Source organism: Antechinus flavipes, chromosome 4, assembly GCF_016432865.1.
Source record: "Antechinus flavipes isolate AdamAnt ecotype Samford, QLD, Australia chromosome 4, AdamAnt_v2, whole genome shotgun sequence".
Taxonomy (NCBI): domain Eukaryota; kingdom Metazoa; phylum Chordata; class Mammalia; order Dasyuromorphia; family Dasyuridae; genus Antechinus; species Antechinus flavipes.
In genome coordinates, this window is record NC_067401.1 from 333501335 (window position 1) to 333521063 (window position 19729).

General features: G+C 32.0%; 1 protein-coding gene across 1 annotated transcript in view; it reads right to left on the minus strand.

Moving 5' to 3' along the window:
• SHPRH (SNF2 histone linker PHD RING helicase) overlaps positions 1-19729 on the minus strand; it is a 99292-nt gene that overhangs the window by 66445 nt on the left and 13118 nt on the right. Inside the window, exons 2-9 of the mRNA XM_051997907.1 lie at positions 14802-15478; positions 11971-12100; positions 9992-10210; positions 7470-7548; positions 6678-6828; positions 4154-4259; positions 2638-2894; positions 661-1338 (exon numbers count right to left, since the gene is read on the minus strand). Of these exons, the coding sequence (XP_051853867.1) occupies positions 661-1338; positions 2638-2894; positions 4154-4259; positions 6678-6828; positions 7470-7548; positions 9992-10210; positions 11971-12100; positions 14802-15446 (2265 nt within the window). The 5' untranslated portion in view covers positions 15447-15478. The remainder of the gene's footprint in view (positions 1-660; positions 1339-2637; positions 2895-4153; positions 4260-6677; positions 6829-7469; positions 7549-9991; positions 10211-11970; positions 12101-14801; positions 15479-19729) is intronic.

Consider the following 19729-nt stretch of genomic DNA (forward strand, 5'->3'; position numbering starts at 1 on the left):
GCTGTGTTTCTCTTTTTGGCTAAATATGAATTACTGCACGTAGGAATTTTATTTACCAAATTAATGCAAAAATTTCCTTAAGATGGCATGCCAGATCCTTTCTGAATTCTTGAATGTATATATATGCATTCATCTATCTCTTCTGGGTTTTTTGCATCTTTGCACTCAACATTTTTATTTTTTTGCATACTGTTTACAGAATATGAAACCCAGAAACTGTAGAAATGAGCTATTTTGGAATCTTATTTATCTAGAACACAGTTGAGAAACAGGAAGTAAAAAAGATGCTCTAAGAAGTGAAATAAAGTAAAACTTTTATAAAGTCCATGCACTTTGGTTATTCATTTAAAACTCACCTCTTTTTTTTTTTTTACTATTCAATTTTAATTAACTTTCTAAGCCCAGAACAGAGTATAAACAGTAAATCAGGTGTAAAAAAGACTGCTGTGACAAATACAAGGCATATAGGATTCTGAATTTATTTACACTTGCCTTAAAATTTCTGCTTTAAGATTCCTCTACAATTATCTAATTTATAAAATCTTTTTGGTGGTCAAAAGATATGGGAGGTCCTAAAACTATTTCAAGGAAGATTTCAAGGAAATCTGAGAGGAAAAAAAACAATTGTATTTTCTATTTTTTTCAAAAGACAAGTCTTACCAAGACCTGTAGAGAAGATGACCTCACATGGCGGTTGATTTCATCCACCCACTGGTGACAGATAGAACTTGGAGAGATGATCAAAGTTGCTCCTGTGGAAACTGGTTTCATTGCAACTAGGCAATGGGGGCAATAAAAAGGCTTAATTTTCAAGTTTTCCTCTTTGTAGTTCACACATTCTGCATGTTGCCACAGGTGGCATTTCAGACACTGAACACGGGCTTTACAATCCATTAAGCCAAGTTCACCACAAATACACTCAAAACGATAGTCAGAAGTATTGAAAGGACTCATAGAATTGGCATGTGATATCTCACAACCAAAAAATTCTTCAGATTCAGATACTTCGTCCTTCATGTTCTCTTCTTCTGAATCCGATTTACTTTTAGAGGCAGCAGCACGGGTATTTGGGCGATCACTGGATGATGGACAGTGTCTTTGCAAATCAGTAGCATTTAATTCTTCAGCTTTAGGCTGAAGTTTTTCATTTGAGTGTTGGTCAGATTTTTTCCTCAGTCTGCCACGGTATCTACTGACCTCACAATAATCATGTTCATTTTCAGTGATATCCAAAGATAGGGATTTTTTCCCTTTATTTTCAGAAACTGTGTCCTTGCTCTCTGATTGAGGTTTTCCTTCAGAAAGTTTATTTTGACTCTTTCTAGGACTCTTTGTTACCTTTTGCAAAATTAATAAAGAGAAGAATTTTTTAATGGCACTCTAATTTTAATTAAAATGGGGGGAAAATTGAAAAATATAAGATCTTTTTTTAAATTAAGTAAATAAAATTTCAATTTCTTAACACTGTGACCCTTAGCCCTGAGTAATAATAATCAAAAACAGTTTTTATCTTGTGTTCCATAAAGCATCCTTAAATGGTCTCCAGGTTTTCCAAAATAAATAAGGATGTACTGTTATCTATGTCAGAAAGAAAAGAAGGAATGAATGAAGGGAGAAAGAGAAGAAAAGAATGGAGGGAGAAAATGAAGGGAAGGAGGGAAAGAAGGAAGGAGAAGAGGAGGAAATAAAGGAGGGAAGGAAAGAAGAAACAGAAGATGGGGGAAGTTCTTAACTCCTTCCAACTTTATTGATGGAAATACTTCAATTGCAGTTTAAAGCAATAGGTACAATCCTTCTGCTCATCTTACTTGACAAAGAAAGTTAACCTATCTTTCCCTTCTGCTTTTTCTATTTTTGAAGACCCAAAATTCATGGAAAAGTTCAGAGGCTCATAATGCATCGATCTGAAGGAAGTTTTCATTCAGAAAGCAAGTAAGAACAAAAAGGACAGATTGATTTTCTACAAGATCTCTTGCCCTGTCACAGCAGAGGACTGATATTTGAGAATCATCATTCTATGAACCAAAACTTCTTGATTTGTTATTTCTTAATGGATTAATTTCTTTCATATTAAATATAATTAAACTACAACCTGAAAATATACAGCTGTTATTTATAACAAAATTATTTCAATTTGCAAAGTCTTCAATGATGATCTTTTTCCTAAAAGGAAATAGATATTTGTGACTCTATGAAAACAAGGCATAGGATTACAACAATGTCAAAAGTCCTATATTGATGAAAAATAGGAGATATGGAAATGAAAACAAAAGTTTTAGAAAAGCATTTAAGAACTATACAAATACAAAGTATTATTTATTATTATTTGAAAATTAGGAAGAGAGGTTCTAAAATTAATAATAATGTTATGATCAGAGCAGAGAAGTTATTTTAAATACTGTCATTTCATTAAACATTCACAAATCACTTAATTAAAAAAGAGGAAATCTGAATCAGAGTTGGACAGTATGCATAAATATTTTATAAGCCAAATTTTCACCTTCAAATCAAAAGTTCCTAAAGGCAGATGCTATACTTATTCCAGAACAATGAGCATAGAAGAGGCACAAAAAATTCTGAAGAACAAAATAGATGTTAATGGATTCTTTCCTTAAAAAAAAAAAAATATTATTTTACCTGTTTTTTAGTTCTAAAACATGTCGGCTGTTCCTTGTAATTCTTCCCCAGTTTAAAAGATCCAGCCAAACCATGACCTTTGACTTGTTCTACAACTCGTTCTGTAATTAATTTTTCCAAACTTTTCTTCAGAAGCCGCCGATTCCTCTGTACATCATACCTATATATGGTACTGACATATTTGAAGATGGCAATGATGGAAGCTCCTTTCTTTGCATTCATTTCTTTCACAGCTGCTAATATCATCACACGCAAACCTACATATACAAAAACACAGTGATTCAATTAAATAAATGAAAAAAATTCAAAGGGAAAAGGGTCAACATGGAAAAATAAGGGTTTATTGCAGAAATGCTCACTGACAAGTATGCAAAATTATTTAAAGTAGCTTTACCTACTTTATCTACTACTACTAAAATAACATTTTATTTAAAGTAAATGTGAAAAATAATAATTACTTTTATATTTTATGATTAAGAAATAACCAAATTGTAGCATATTAATATCATGAATTATGGTAATCAAATGAATCAATAAATTTTGGTTATCAAAAAACGAAGGAATTTGACAAGACTTACATAAACTGAAATAGCAAAGACAGAAAATCAGAATAAAATATACAGTAATTACAACGTTTATTTTAAAAACTCAAACTAGACAAGAAATAAAACAAGAAATAAAAGAAATACAGGAAAGGGCTTGAAACTCCTATTTTTCATCAATACAGGACTTTTGACATTGTTGTAATCCTATGCCTTGTTTTCATAGAGTCACAAATATCTATTTCCTTTTAGGAAAAAGATCATCATTGAAGACTTTGCAAATTGAAATAATTTTGTTATAAATAACAGCTGTATATTTTCAGGTTGTAGTTTAATTATATTTAATATGAAAGAAATTAATCCATTAAGAAATAACAAATCAAGAATTAAGATACCAATGTTATTTATTTAAGTTAACTGGCCTTTCTTCATTTTAATAACCTGTAAATAGTTTGAAGTTTATTAATTTTACGTATGATTAAAATTTATTTATTTGAATGTTTTGTAGATGGTTGTTGATATAATAAATCCCTAAAAATACAGAATTTGTAAAGAAAAGTAAGCTGTCAACAGTATGGAATTAATCATTATAATACTAAATTTTACTGACACATGCTACTCATGCTAAACTAGTGAGGTTGCAATCTATGATTCTTCATATGAGAAACTAAAAATATTTAATATGAATTATCATAACATTAATTTACATTTAAATATGAAATATACAGTGTTCTAATACGATAAAAATAAACATAAAAAAATCCAAACATAGTAAACTTTGCCAAAAGTTTATTTTTGGATAAAGAGGATACAAACTAACCTTAAGAATTATATGGACTCATAAGAATTACAAATGTTCTGAAAGACTACAAGAAAATCATCATCAACAATAAGATGTCTTTACTGGAAGATTCCCAAGAATTAGGACAAAAATTAGAAACATAAGTATTTAAAACAGAGACATAAATACTTACTGGGGTACTGTATTCTTTCCTTAGATTGAAACTCCATCATCTTAGATTTCCCTTTTTTGCTTTCTTCAGCAGGTTGTGGAGGTATGAAGTAATTTACCAGTTTTCCCTGATATGAACGATATTTAACAGTCACCCACTAGACTTTCAGATTCATCATTACAGATTGCTTAATATTAAGCTTTAAAATTTGGATAGGAGCTATCAGATTATAAGCAAATATACAATGTATGAAGGATGCTATGAAAAAAAGTAAAATGTAGAGGCTTACATGCAAATTGGACTTTTTAAAATCAATTATATATATATATATATATATATATATATATATATATATATATATATATATATATATATATATACACATACACACATATATGTATTTTAAATATTTAAAAATAATTAGCCTCATACATTTGCATGATGCGATGGAAAAGCACTAATTTCAAAGTCAGAGGATGTGGGTTCACTTTCTGGTCCTGGCACTTACTACTTGTTGTGACCTTGACGCAAGTTACTTCTTAACAACTCTAGTTTTCTGTAAAGTGGGGATGGAATACAAAGATCCCCAAGGTCCCTTTAGTTCTAATCCTATGATATGAATACAAAAATTTATTTCATATAATGCAATGATTGTTTTAATACATTTCATGTGTTAAGTTTATTATAATGGTATGATAATAATAAATTGAAATAAAAACAGTAAAAATGCCCCCTTCATCAACAAAAGGTTAATTCTATATTCTTTTAAGTCATGTTTTTTCTAAGTAGGGATGATAGACCTAAATAGATCATTCATTTCTAGCAGTGATCAAGAACATCTATTCATATGAGGCTTGGCTAGAGATAGGCATGCAGCTCCTAAAACTATATAAAATTTGTCCTTTTTATTGTATCTATCTAACCATGGTCCAATATTTTCTAATATATTAATGAAAAATTATCATCAACAATGTCCACTTAATTACAAGAAATTAAAGGAAAATTATTTTACATACAAAGATAGTACTCCCAATATGCCTTGAAATGCTTACTTAGTAAAGAGAGTGTGGATGAAGCCTATCACACACTCTGATCAGGGTGCTCCATGTGATGTTTGAAATCCATTTATAAAAGAAATGTTTTGGATACGGTATTAGGCATTGTATAGAATATAGGTTTTTTTTTACCTAGAATTGTTTACCTAGAATTTTTATCTAGAATCAATTAACATTTACAAATCACTTACTACATGGGAGGCATTGTGCAAAGTATATAAATCATGAAAAAAAGTTCTTGCCTTCAAGCTAGTAATAATAATAGCTGACATTTCCATACCTCTCTAAAATGTTTTATTTTGAGCCACACAATAACCCTGTGAAATAGGTGTTATTATTATCCATATTTTACAAATGGGCAAAATGAGGCTGAGTAGTTAAATGACTTGCTCAGGGTCACACAACTAGTAAAGTGTATACGGCAGAATTTGAACCAAGTCTTCCTGACTCCAGGTCTCATACTCTTTCTACTACACTAGGCTGCCTATAATCTAATGAGGGGCTGCCTATAATCTAATGAGGGGCTAAGAGGTAAACAAATAAATATCATATAAAGTTTTTTGTGAGAAGGATAAAACAGAAATCTAGAAAACAATGCATTAAAAAAATTTAAAGTGAAAGTAATTACTTTCCACCATAGGAATCAGAAAAGATTTCAAAGAAAAGTTGATACTTGAACTGGACCTTGAAGAAAGAGAAAGTTTTTGACAGTGGAGAAACTACAGGTAATAGGATGGTTTACATAAAGTCAATAGTCCTTTGAGTGTAGATTTTACGAAATAAGTTCGGAAAAGTAGGATTGTGGATAGTGCAATATTTTAAATGCTATAATAAGGAATTTAAATTTTAGATATCATTATATAAACCTTGGGTTTGCCAATCTCAAATTGGGGTGAGGTTTTTTTTTTTTTTTTTGGCACATAAATTCTAAATTGGAATTTTCCAGAGGTTAAGGAAAAATCTATTTTGGCAGATGGCAATGACCTAAGAATTATACAGTCCACTTTAAAAAAATTTAACTTTTAAATATACTGTTTACTAAGGTATTCTAGATAAACATAAGGGGTTCAGGTACAGGCTGGACTATATAATCTTTAAGGCTCCTTTCAACTCTGATTCTATTACTCCTGATTCTATTACTCCTATGTCTCTGGTTTGTCTAATCATTAAGTACCTTTACTGGTTTCTCAAATCATTTATGTTGTACTCTGAGGAAGACTTCTAGAAATAATATGAGAAACAGTAAAATTTTTGCAGGTAGCAGATCATTGTCAATACTGAGTCAATGTTTTTCTTGCTAACAAAGCGGCTATGAAAGAGAAAATATTTCAATTGGTCACCATCAGTGGGCAAATTCTTCTATGTTAACTATCTGCAATTCCAAAGGATATTCAAAATTGATTTTTGTGTCAAAACAAGGATTCAGAACATATTGTTTTTCTTGAACATAATAAGTCCTTTATTCCCTGAGCTTTAAATGGTCATCCTACCTCAGGCAGTGTTAGAACATCCTGTTTGATATCTTGTCGCGTATGTGAAAGAATCAGAGCCAAAACCTCCACTGTCTTCCCCAAACCCATCTCATCTGCTAAGATGCCACCAGGCCACTGTGGCCCAGCATTTGGGTATTCCCGGATGATGCTAAAGGAAAGGTCAAACAAACAAACAAACAAAAAAAAGTCAAAATAATTCAAACAAATATCACATCGGTAGCTATTCTAAAAGGATATGAGAAGAATTCATTAAAAGAAAGATTCTTGAGGTTATATAACTTTGTAAAAAATGAAAGTACTTAAGAATTCTAAAAACCTAAAGATGAAGATTATGATATTCAACAACAAAAAACCCCCTCAAAATTCAACTGAATTATAACACCAACTTATCTCACAAGAGGAAATAATGAATTGTGTTGGGAACTATCATTTTTCTTCCCTACAGTTAAAATAAAAAAAAACCAAAAACCCACCATCTCTTTTAGGTGACCTTCAAAATAAATATAACAGTAGTCATTAAGTTATTAAATTATTAAATATTTTCCAGTGACTACCAAAAACCTTTTAGAATACAAGTATACCTGAATTAAAAAAAAAAAAAATTGATTCACAATGAACACAGAGACACTTAACCTCAACTATGCTCACTCTAATTCTTTATAACTATCCTGAATTTTTCTTTAGATAGGTTCTCAAAAAATCTCTTGCTTTTCATATATGGATATATACATAGAGGTATGGGTTCTGAGAAAGAGTAGAAGCACATTTATTAATATAAAATAGCCTTACCAGCCTGTAAATGGATTATAATAGAATTTCATCCCTTCTGTTGTAAGGACTTCTCTCCATAAGAAATGTAAGGTATTTTCTAAAGAAGAAAAGAGCCATAAGAACATCCTCATATATTCTCTCTCTCTGTCTCTCACACTCACTGACTTTTACTTTCCCTCTCTCATTTTCCTACCCAATTATGTCTTACATTTAAATAGCTCTTTATATTTTTCTGAAGCCTTTCCACATGACACTTTCACCTTATAACTTTCTGTGACGTAGACAGGGTAAGTATTGGCTCTAGCCTACCTTTCCATGCTTATTACCTATTACTTTCCTTTACTAGCCAAGCCAGCCTTTTTGCTTTTCTTCCCATATAATACTCCATCCCTTAGCTCCAGAAACACTGCTCATCCTTGCCTGGAAAGCACTCTTTTCTCATCTCTTAAAATCCTTAGTTTCAGGGCTGCTAAATGGCATGGTGACTAGAGTACCAGCCCTAAAGTTAGGAGAATCTCAGTTCAAAAACAACCTCAAACACTTAATACTCCCTAACTGTGTGACCCTGGGCAAGTCACTTAACACCCAAATGCCTCAACAAAACAAAAACCTAAAATTAATTAAAAACAAAACAAAACAACTTTGTTTCCTATAAAACTCAGCTCAAATGCCATCCATCAGGAGGCCTTTTCTGATTTCCCCAACTACTACCACATTCTCCAAAATGATTTGCATTTACTATTATCTATTTGTATTCACTTCAGTGGAACTTTTTTTCTCCCTTTTATTATGATTACCTAGGACAGTGCCTGCCATAGACACTTTAAATGCTTGCTGACTGATTGATACTTTCTTTACAGATAAGTGAGATTCAGAAAAGTTAAGATGCTTGACTGGGGAACTACAGATTGAAGTGAAAATGAAGTTAAATGAACCCATGGCTCTACCAGGATAACGAACTAGGCTTTTCAAGTTTCATTGCAACACTGAGACAGTAGACAAACACCTCTTTTGTTTATTTCAACCAACAATTCACATTTAGCTTGTCTTACCATAGATTTTAGATATTTTCTAGATATAGAGGGTGAAAGAAAGATAATAACAAAAAAAGTTTTATAACACAATAAGAAGTGATTGGGAAGAGGAAGTTCATATGCATAAATTTATCCAACAAGATACAGGGGAGTATAGTACAAAGGGCCAACTTCACAAGCAGGAAAACCCATGTTCAAGTGGATTTCTGACACATATTAACCGAGAAAATGGGTATAAAAATATATAAAGTATACTTTATAAAAATAAAGTATAATGGAAATGAGGAGATGTAAGAGCAAAGAGAAGATTTAAATAAAGTTCTCAAAGAAAATGTAAGAGGTCAAAAATAATTCCAGCTTAAGGAAAGGATCAAGGGATACACTACACGAAAGAGGGCCATGTGTATTTGCCCTTAAAAAAAAAAAAAAAAGATTTCAAGGGATGGAAATGAGAACAATGTGTGATATAGGCATTCAGGATTCAGAATCTTGAATGGGACTTTTTAGGAGGGGTTGGAAGAGAAAAAAAGGCAATAATAATTGGGACCCTAAAAGCAAAGTCTAATAGACAATGAAAAGATACAGTGGTCTGTGTACTTCTGTGACTAAAGGAAGGTAGACATATCTATATCTATATCTATATGTATAATCTTTGAATTAAAATATCAAAACTAAAATTAGGTCAGTTGTAGAATATGGAAATGGGGAAATTTTTCAAAAATGATTTAATTTTCCCAAAAATGTAAACTGCTAAACAAAAAGGAAATTAACAATATATTACTGTTCAACTTAAATCTTTATAAAGAAGCTATGATTTAAAAGGCAATGTTTTCTGCTCAAATTCATGTCTAAAATTTTTTATTTAAAAGGTCATAAAAGCAGGGGCAAAGTCTCTGAAGGCAAGAGAAAGGATGACAAGAAAGAAAAAGTAAGCAATCTTTGGAAATTCCCTGCTTTTTTAAGAATAAGAACTCAATGAATAATGGATGGGAAATTGTCCAACAGAACAAGGCCAGGGAAGTTAGAGAGTATTTATCAGGGAATATCATATAAAACCAATCATACCTTTCCTTTTCTCCATCTCATTCAGAAAATATTATTTAAAACAAAAGATTCGGGAAGTAGAAAGGCCCTTCAAGATGAATAATAATCTAGCTCTTTTATTTCATAGGGAAGTCACACTATTCTTTACCATTTCTCATCAGGTTTTTGAAAGTCACTTCTAGAAAGGTTAACCATTAGTAATTAAATTTCTTACTTCTTAAACTGGATCAAAACAACCTTAATTTTTTACAGGAAGAATTACTATAACAAAATTTACAAACAAATAAGCCCTAATTATACACAAATGATACTGATTATCTAAATTTTCAAGAAATCCCTTAAAACGTACAACCTCCTTGGTGACCAATTCTCTCATTATTCACTCCCCTACCTCCCACCCTCAATTCCCTCCTAGAACACTAAGATTGCTCTGTGCCTTAACTTTAAATAACTCATACTTGCCATTAGCAGGAGAATTTTTGAAATTTTCTCGCAGCAGCATCCAGTTAACAGCCTCACTTTGGTATGGCCTTAGTACAGGAATCAGTGCTGGATGCTGGACATCTTCTTGTAAGTGCTGAGCTTCTTGCTGGTGTGTATGTCTCACAAAGTCATATAATTCTTCAATGTTCTGTCTCTCCAGCTCACTGTCAGATTCTTCTTCATCCTCTTCCAAAATATCTATGCAAATTGAAAAACAAAATATTTATTAAAAACCTCATTCATTTTTAAATGATGGGAACAAGAACTCATAGTACTTTTTAGTATATTTGTGACATATCTATCTTCTAATGAGATTTTTCATTTTATCTTCTTACTATATAACTTGGAATATAAATATTATTTCTTTATCATTACTCCATACATGGTAATTTCAATTCAACAAACATTTTTAAGCATGTATCTAAAAGCAAAGGATTATTGTAGGTGCTGAAGATTTCCAAATTTAGATGAAATTCATAAAATTTAGATGGAATTCTTCTCACTTTTCTCTTTCCCTTCCTCCCAAGGTGTCTTGGGGTATACTGGCTAAATTTCTAAGGATCATGCCTTAAACCAAAACCAATCTGATTCCCATTGGCCACCAATGCATCCCAAGTCAATCCCCATTTAAATTCATTGTTTGGGTCCTGATTGACTTAGATTGAATGTAAACAGCAATCTTTTGGGGTGGCTTCATTTAAACTGAGATCTGTTGAAGATCTTTCCTTAAAAAGGCCAAAGTCTCCCATTGTATCTAAGGCCATCTCCAATCATCCTGATCTATAGCTAGCCACTGAATCCAGATGGCTCTAAAGGGGAAAGTGAGGCAGGTGAGCTTGCCCCAGCCCTCCCTCTCCTAAATCCAAATCACTTGCATATCATGGCATCTTTCCCCAATGGCATGGTCCTCTTTGAAAAGAAGGACAAAGAACAAACAACTGAGAGCCATTGCTGTGGTTTAGGCCCTTTTCACCTCTAAGCAGCCAGATGATGCAAGCATTAGAGCATAGGAATTGGAGTCAAAAAAAGTCAAAAACGTGCTAAACAAATAAATGCTAGTGAGATTATTGTCTAATAGCCTACAATTTAGTCTTGTCTCTCAAGTCTTCCTCCAATTCATTCTCCACAGAATTGCAAAAGTTACTGTCTTTAAATATAGATTTGATCATGTCACTCTCCTACACCAATTACTCTCTATTACCTCTAGGATAAACTTCAATGACTCAAGAATCAGATACAATCTTTTGGCTTTTAAAGTTCTTCACAAGCTGGCCCCAACTTTAAACATACACTTATACATTATTCTATGCATTATTATACATAATCTCCACAGATCAGCCAAACTGGTCTTTTCCTTTTACTCATACATGATACTCCACCACCCATCTCCATGCTTTTGTATTGTAATTATTCCTATCTTTTCTTCATGGAATCACAAAACATAGATTGAAAACCAAGTCTTACAAACTTTTTCTAATCTTCACACACACACACACACACACACACACACATATTTTGTCTCTCCCTATAAGGATAATTTAATTTGTTCTATTTATTCCTCTAGTACATAGTAAAATGCCTTATTCATAGTTGATGTCTAATAAATGCTTTCTAATTAAGATAATAGGTAGACTTTAACACCAAAACCCCCCACAAAAAAACAACAAAAACACCAAGGTATATAACCCCAAAGTACTTTACAATTAAGCTTAGATTTAAATGAAAAGTCACAAATAAATCTTCTTCATTCTTTCTATTTCCAAGTTATTTTCTAGTAACCAGATATTACTAACAAACAATATAAGTGATTTCAACAGAGTCATTTACTATTATTAATTTTGCCAAATATGATTCAATATAATTACTATTATTAAAGTTTTGCTTGACATAGTTTTGAAAAAACTAAAATGTTTGCAAATAGTAATAGCTCAAATATAGTTGTTTTAGACAGAAATTACCTGGAATTATAAAGTTATAAAACTTTTCCATTAGTTTCTGGATCAGCTGATTGGCCTTTTTTATTCTTCCATTTCCATCACTGAGAAAATCAGGCTTAGCTAAGCCAGCTTCTAAGAGATATATTCCAACCTACAGAAATATATTCACCAATAATATAAAAAATTTAGAATATATTAATATTTAAAAGGGTATTATGGGAACAGAGGAAAAAATATTTGATGATCATGACTGTTTTACAATTTTCAATGAAAATCTCAACATTGCTTTTTATAACTGTTAGATATAGTACTTATTGTATGTAATGTAATAACATGTAATATCTAACATATTCTCTTTATAGTAAATATTAATGTATATGTACATATTTTCCCACTAAATTAAACAAGGGGTAACAGGAAAATATGTAAAGATTTACTCTTAACCAGAGAACTTTTCATCAATCTTTAAAGCTCTTAACACAATAACAACAACAAAACTCTTACTTCCATTTACTAAAGAAGTATAACTTATTCAGAATTACATAAAAATTGATGACAAAGTAACTATAATTTAAATTTTCTAAGTTTTCCCCCCCAGCAATTCCTCAGTTTTGAATCAATGCTACTAGCTTATGTTTTTGAGAACTTCAAGGAAAATATACAAAAAATAAAGTAAAATTCAAGATTTCCTTTCCTTTTAAGTATTTATTTTGGGACCTATGAAATTTTGATCTAAAAGAGAAAAGGAAGACAGTTATTGTGGTCCAATTTCAATATTACTATTTATTATAGAGAAGCAGCCAGGTGGCACAGTGGATAAAATGCTAGGCCTGGAGTGAGGAAGACTTATCTTCATGAGTTCAAATCTGGACCCAGATACTTACTAGTTGTATGAACCTTGTTTGCCTCAGTTCTTCCTCTAAAAAAAAAATAAGCTGGAAGAGGAAATGGCAGAGCATTCCAATGTCTTTGCCAAGAAAACCCCAAATAGGGTCAAGAAGAGTCTGCACTGACTGAAATGATTAAACATTTACTACAGAATGGTAGCACACTGGGATGTCAATAACCTTTTATCATCATCAATGGGGATGGAAAAAAAAGAAAGATGGATCTTAAACTCTTCTACGAAAGCTAGCTGACTTACCATTCAGGAATCTATTTAGTCAGCGTTAGAAGCCATGGGAAGCATCATTAGATGCTACTAGTTAAAGCTCTTGGACATTTTATTTTCTATTAGCAATTTACTCAACCTGAAATAGAGAATTTCCCTCATTTCTCATTATTTCCAATGTAACTCTCATTTACTGCCTCTGCTTCAATCCAGAACTTCATTATTGTGTTTATTCCTTCTCCCCAAGATATGATTCTGACTGCTACTTGGAATGATTGATTTTAGTTTTCTTAAACTAGAATTGTGCTCTCATAGTGATTAACGAAATGAGAAAGGCTCGCCAAAAAAATAAAAAATTCCAATGTGAAAGGAGATAGAGAAGTACTGGTAAATTCTATCTTTCCATCCAAGTCAGAAGGGCAGTTACTTCTTTAAATCAAAACCATCTGATCATGAAAGAAAAAATGCTTGACAAACACTCTGGTTTACTTCTCCAAAAGAGAAAAAACTGGGATAAGAGATATGGTAATTAAGCAAGGAAAACATATTTCTTAACTTTCTTCTCAAAGTATACATGGAGAACTATAAGAAGGTGAAAATACTTTTAAATATGGTACAAAATTACGAAAAAATCTAGAACCAAAGGAATCATTGTGTTGACAAATTCCTAATTTTCCTTATAAATATTTATAAAATCATAAGTAAAATGTTACTTTTTAAATTAACAAGTAAAAAAGATTTTTAAAAACTCAAATCCATAGAAGAATAAACTCCAAATATATATATATCGTTGTAAGAGGCAAAAAGAATGATTAATGGATGATGGATACCACTTAAGTACTTTTTACTTATAAAAAATAGGACCTATTCTAATGTTTGTACTTGTTTCTTGTTAAAAACTTGGTAGATTTTCACTTTGATGTGTCTTTACAGGTAGAAATAAAATAACATTATGATAAAAGTTTTGCACTGACCAGGATTAGTGACAATTATTTGCATTTTTATAGTACTCTTCTTTTGTGGAGCTCAAAGAGAAATTTGAAACTTAGTCAAAATATCACATAAATCTTTAAAAGTGTCCCCCAAATCCAAAACTTATTAGATTCTGTTTCAAAGAGGGTGAATGCATGTATAGACAGTTTGATAAAGTAGAAGGAACAATGAGTTAGATATCAGGAGAACTGGATTCTAGACTTGACTGCTCTCTGTATTCTCTCTAGTTGTCCTCTCTGCCTGGAATGCTCCCATTCCTTATCTCTCCCATGGCTTCTCTGGTGTCTTTCAAATCCCAATTAAAATTTCATCTACTATTACAAGAAGCCTTTTACAAACCCTTTTTCACTCTCACACTTTCTTTTTGGTAATTACTTCCTATTTAATATTATATAAAGCTTCTTAGGACATATGTGTCTGCTTGGTCTCTCTCCTATTAGAGTATGAACTCCTTAGGGGCTGGGACTGTCTTTTGCTTTTTTTTTTAACCCGAGCCTTAATATAGTGGTACATAGTTTATTGACCTATTATTTCTCTGTGTGACCTTAGGCAATTAAATCTGTCAAGCTTGTGCATTTCACTTTCTTCATTAAAACTTTGATTAGAGATTGTCTCTAAGGTCCTTTTCAGCAATAACTTCCTATGAAATATGCAGAAATTTATGAAAGATTTTCATATCTTTTTTTTAACCCATTAAAACTTATTGCTAAGATAAGATAAATTAAAGTAGGCCACCATTATTGAGCACCTTGATGGTTTGAATCCCTTCTGGTCTATGGTAAAGTTCTACAATTTTCTTCTTCTGTAGCCACCTCAGATCTTCTAACATTTCATTACTCAAGGATGATTCCACCAAAATACTCTTTTCTGAAACATTGACTGGCTCTTCAAGTCCTTTTTGTTGGTCTTCCACCTCTTTACACGTTGGATGAACAGAGATCTGCAACTGATCACTTGAATCTGCTGTCATCAAAGTAAACTTTCTCTCATGAAAACTTTCAATTAAAACCTCTTCACCAAGAAGCTGGAGAGTCAGCTCACCTAAAAATGCTTTCCAAGAACTAGTTAGGTGATAAGGGGAAATGACAACATTTAATTTTATTAATAAAGATGGCAAAATACAGTTAGTTTCCTCTTCATCTGTTAATGAGCTCACTGACTTTGAACATCTTCTTTTGGTCTTGTGCTCTTCTTCCTCCTCTGGACTTTCATCATCATCTATAATAATTAAAGGAATAGATGAGGAACTTGGGCCTGGGATAGGCTCATCATCATCATCATCATCAAGGATAATCACTTCATGTTTTCGGTCTTCATGCATATTCCAACGGAGTTGTTGCTGCTTGTCTTCATCTACCCTGACAGGAGGGGCACGTTTCCTTCGACTGCTCATTCTGAAGCTTTCTTAGGTGAGCAATACAAAACCTAGAAAAAAATACAATAGATAATAGTAATCTCATCCCACAAAAAGTTTAGCTTATGAATATCCTATTAGATAAATAATCCAACAACATGAACTTGTTCACTCATACTAATCTGTTGTCATAAATCAAATATATAAATTATAACTAATATAATAAAATTCTTTTTAGGATCTCAATGTATCTAATATATAAGTTTAGTCAAATCATTTTGATTAAAGTAATAAAATCCCTACCAAATAAGAAAAACTTGAGAAGAAGGGAATTTTCTCAAAGACTTGAGGAAAGCTTGTTTATGGTAATCTGCCACTCTTTTTTCCATTCCTTATAAACAAATTTCAATTCTCAAAGTATTTCCTTTTAGTTTAAAAGATACCCAAAATCTTTCCCTAATCCAACATTAAATTTATATGTATATATAAAAATTCAAAACCTTATCTTCTTGCTAGATGGGATAACTAGGCAAGGAATGAGATTAAATAAATGAATGTATCAAAGTAACTAAAGTGACTCCATATTGTAAAATTCCTTTATCTTGCTTCAAATCCTTACCTACTTCAGGATTCTGTACCTTTTGAATAGCCAATCTCCTACTAACAGATATAGTGACTTCTTTCCAAACTATAGAATGTTTAAATTAAGTATGCTTTTCTGATATCCTTGAGCAGCTTGAAGCCACCTGAAAAGTCCTTTGCTTCTTTACTTCTATGTATAAATGCCCATCTCCAAGACCTACCCCTGCCCCCAATCATAGTTTCATGTGGACTATGCCTTTGCACACATACTCTGGATGATTGCTATTTGTTGAACCTCTTAATAAAATTGCTCTAATTTCCATCAAACTTTGGTGTCTAGATTTGATTCTATAATGCCTATACTGAAAGTTAACTTATAATTCAGTGTTCCTAATTCTGCTTGTCAGTCAGTGTTGGAAGAGGTGTCACCCAATCTGCAGCTTTTGTATAACATGTTCTTTAGCACTTAGTCCTACTTATTAGCATCATCTCCTACCTGTTAAATATCATATATGGCAATTGGAGAAGAGATGAGATGCAATAGTCCATCCCCTTTGCCCGATATGGACCCATATGGAATGTTTTTGTCTTATTATGAAATTAACAATAAAAGCTAGATCCAACCTGAAATCCTTGCTAATTTCTAGTGATCAGCCCATCAGGATAGTATTTTGAATAAACTTTTCCAATTTTTTTTTTTTTTCCTGAGCTTCATTCACCTCATTAACCAAGGTAAAAGCTGTAACAAAGAATTTTCCTTTTAACATCTATTGCATACAAGTAAGTTATAGTGTTAGATATTAGGGACATAAATTTCTAACTAAAACAGTACCTGTCTTCCCCACTATAACTTACAATTTAAAAGAGTAGTATGTTAACAACAATGGAGAGAGTACTAGTGCTGAACTCTAATGACCTGAATTTCCCTGACACTTAGGCAACCCCTCTCACCTTCAGTCTGCTCATCTGTACAATAAAAAGACTGGATTACTTGAAAGTTAAGATCTCTTTTAGCTCTGAGTCTATGATCCAATGAACTAGGGAATAAAACATTCACAGATTAAGTAGAATACAAAGCAAGTAATAGGTAAATGCTTAGAAGACTTCATGGCAGAGTATAAAAACTCAGCAGAGAATCAAAGAGTACAGCTTTGTAGGAGCTGTTTGAAGAAACTATCACGGAGAATAGTCAACTGACAAGAAGGCATATTCTTTTAGTTCTGGATGATTAAATATTGAGTCAACTTCCAGTTATTTTTTTCTGTAACACATAAGAGCTTAGGAGAAGTAAAACCTGTTGTTTTTTGGTCACCTGTTCTGGTTTGTGACAAAGAGGCAGAAAAGGGAAAAGAGATTATGCAAGGAGGTTAAATTAGACAGTGAAGATGCTAGGTTTATTTGCCTTGATTTGAGAGTCAATTTGAACTTTTTCTGAGAGCTGTTTTGCTACCCCTTGACTGGACAGCTGCACAACATCCTGCTGAGTGAATAGCTGAGTTTGTCTTTATGTGCTAGTCAGCCTGATGAACTTTGCAATTCTCCAACTTAAAGGAAACTGTTGACCAAGTAAATAATTGAAATAGGAAAAAAAAAAAACATTTCTAATAACTCGTTTAAAAGGCAACTATAAGCTAAAAGAGTTTGTAAAGGCTACATCAGTTTGAGACTAGAAGAAAAGAATATGAAGAGTAAGTAAGAGTAAATAGTGCCCAAAGAGTAAGAACCAGCAGATAAGCTGTTAGTAAAGAAGAGACTTCATAGGAGTGCATATGTTATTAAATGGACCAATAAAATCAAATATAGCAGTCCTTAGTTAGTTATTCTGAACATATCAGTTTTCCTCTATCATGTGCTTCACTGCTAGGTTCTTGTAAGCATATATCCATGCTTCCTAATTACAGAACAGGGAAAGTGATCTAAATGTATTTATCATTTGCAATATATATTATTACTATATCTGTTTTAACATATGAGTACCATGGTGGTAGTGTTATTTCTTTTGTCTTATTATTAAATAAATAATTATATTTGAGATCTAAAAGTACCATGACTGTGAGCAGCCATTTACTTCCCTTTTAATAAAAACAACTTCTGCTTTCTATGTACAGCTAACACATCTAAATGTTTATTTACAAACGATTAAATGTGTATACATACACACACACACACACATTCATATATGTGTATATCTATTTATAAGGAAAAAGAGAGGGGTTCATATGGTTATGTATCTATGTTTGCCTAATGGCTTGCAAATTAATCAAAAGAGCTTTGAATTAACATGGAAGGGAAAGGAAGAAAATTGCCTACATATATCTATCACAGAATAGGTACAAATCCAGAAGAATAACAGACAGAATTCAAGCAAGGAGTTAATAATAAAATCTGTGGTCTCAGATGTTACAAACAAAGAGAACTGGAGATACTAACATAAGGAGCCAAATCTGACCTTATGTAATGTTTAAGATGTGGTGAGATAGGAACTATTATTTTCTTATTTAAAAGAAACAGGATAGGTTTAAAAAAAGGGGGGGCTGAGAATATTACTAACACTGAATATTGTGAAAAAATACTAATGTATTGAAAACCCAAGGATCAATCACAGTGGAGAACATCTGAGTGAAAAATCAATAGAGGCATAAAAAGAAGCTATATTGTTCAAAATATAGTCTAGAACATGGGCAGAATGAAAAATAAAAATGATGAATTCAAGAAATAGAACATAGATTGCTACAGTGGTATGATTATTGAAGTTATGTGAGACTTTTATGAGGATATCTCAGGGAACTCTTTCTTCAAGTAATTTTCCTGAATTCCTTAAAGCATTTCATCCTTTAAGAGATAATAGAACCAAAGACAATTGCTAATGCAGAACTCATTCTCACCAGGAGGAAGAAACTAGTTGCTAAAGTAGAAATGAAAGGAATTAGATGAAGAAGTGAGCACTGAATCTCAGAGTTTGTGACAGGGAAGAGGAAAGCTGGGAATGATCTGATTGCTTTCCTAAAATCTAGTACCAGCACCACCCCCAAAAAATCAGTCAATAATCATTTATGATTTATTGTTTATTGTCAATAGTGAGGTATATCATGCTAAACAGTGGGGATCAAAAGAAAAAGCAAACAAAACCCCTGACCTTAAGAACATTACATTATAAGCAAAGAAACATAAAGACATATATAAAAGATTCATTCAGAGTAGAAAGTAACCCTAAAAGGAAGATAAATCTTGTACTTAGACCTTAAAAATCTATTTAACAAGTATAAGATGGGGATAATAGGGCTAGATTGTCTTTAAAACACCTCACTAAGTTGATAGTGAGTTATGACAGCCAAAAAAGCTAATGGTTTTTGTTTTGTTTTGATGGGAAAGCATTAAGAAAGGCATTGTAGGGACTATCAATAAAAGTGATAATACAAAGGCTTATGACTACACAATCATTTCAAAAATAATGAAAAAAAATGTATCTATTATTAGATTTCTCTCCTTTTCCTTTCTCCACTTCCAAGTCCCCACAATACAATCCTTCCTAAGTCATAACTCTAATGAGCGATAGTGGCCTCTCATGCCCTTTTTATCTTGAAATTTATGTCATAATATGATGAGAGTTGTATGACCTAATGTGAGTAAATCATTTAACTCAAGTAATGCAATATAAGTTAATATGTGCAATTCTGTTAAATATATTTCTATATTTACCATGATGCACAAGAAAATTCAAAAAAGGGGAAAAATGAGAA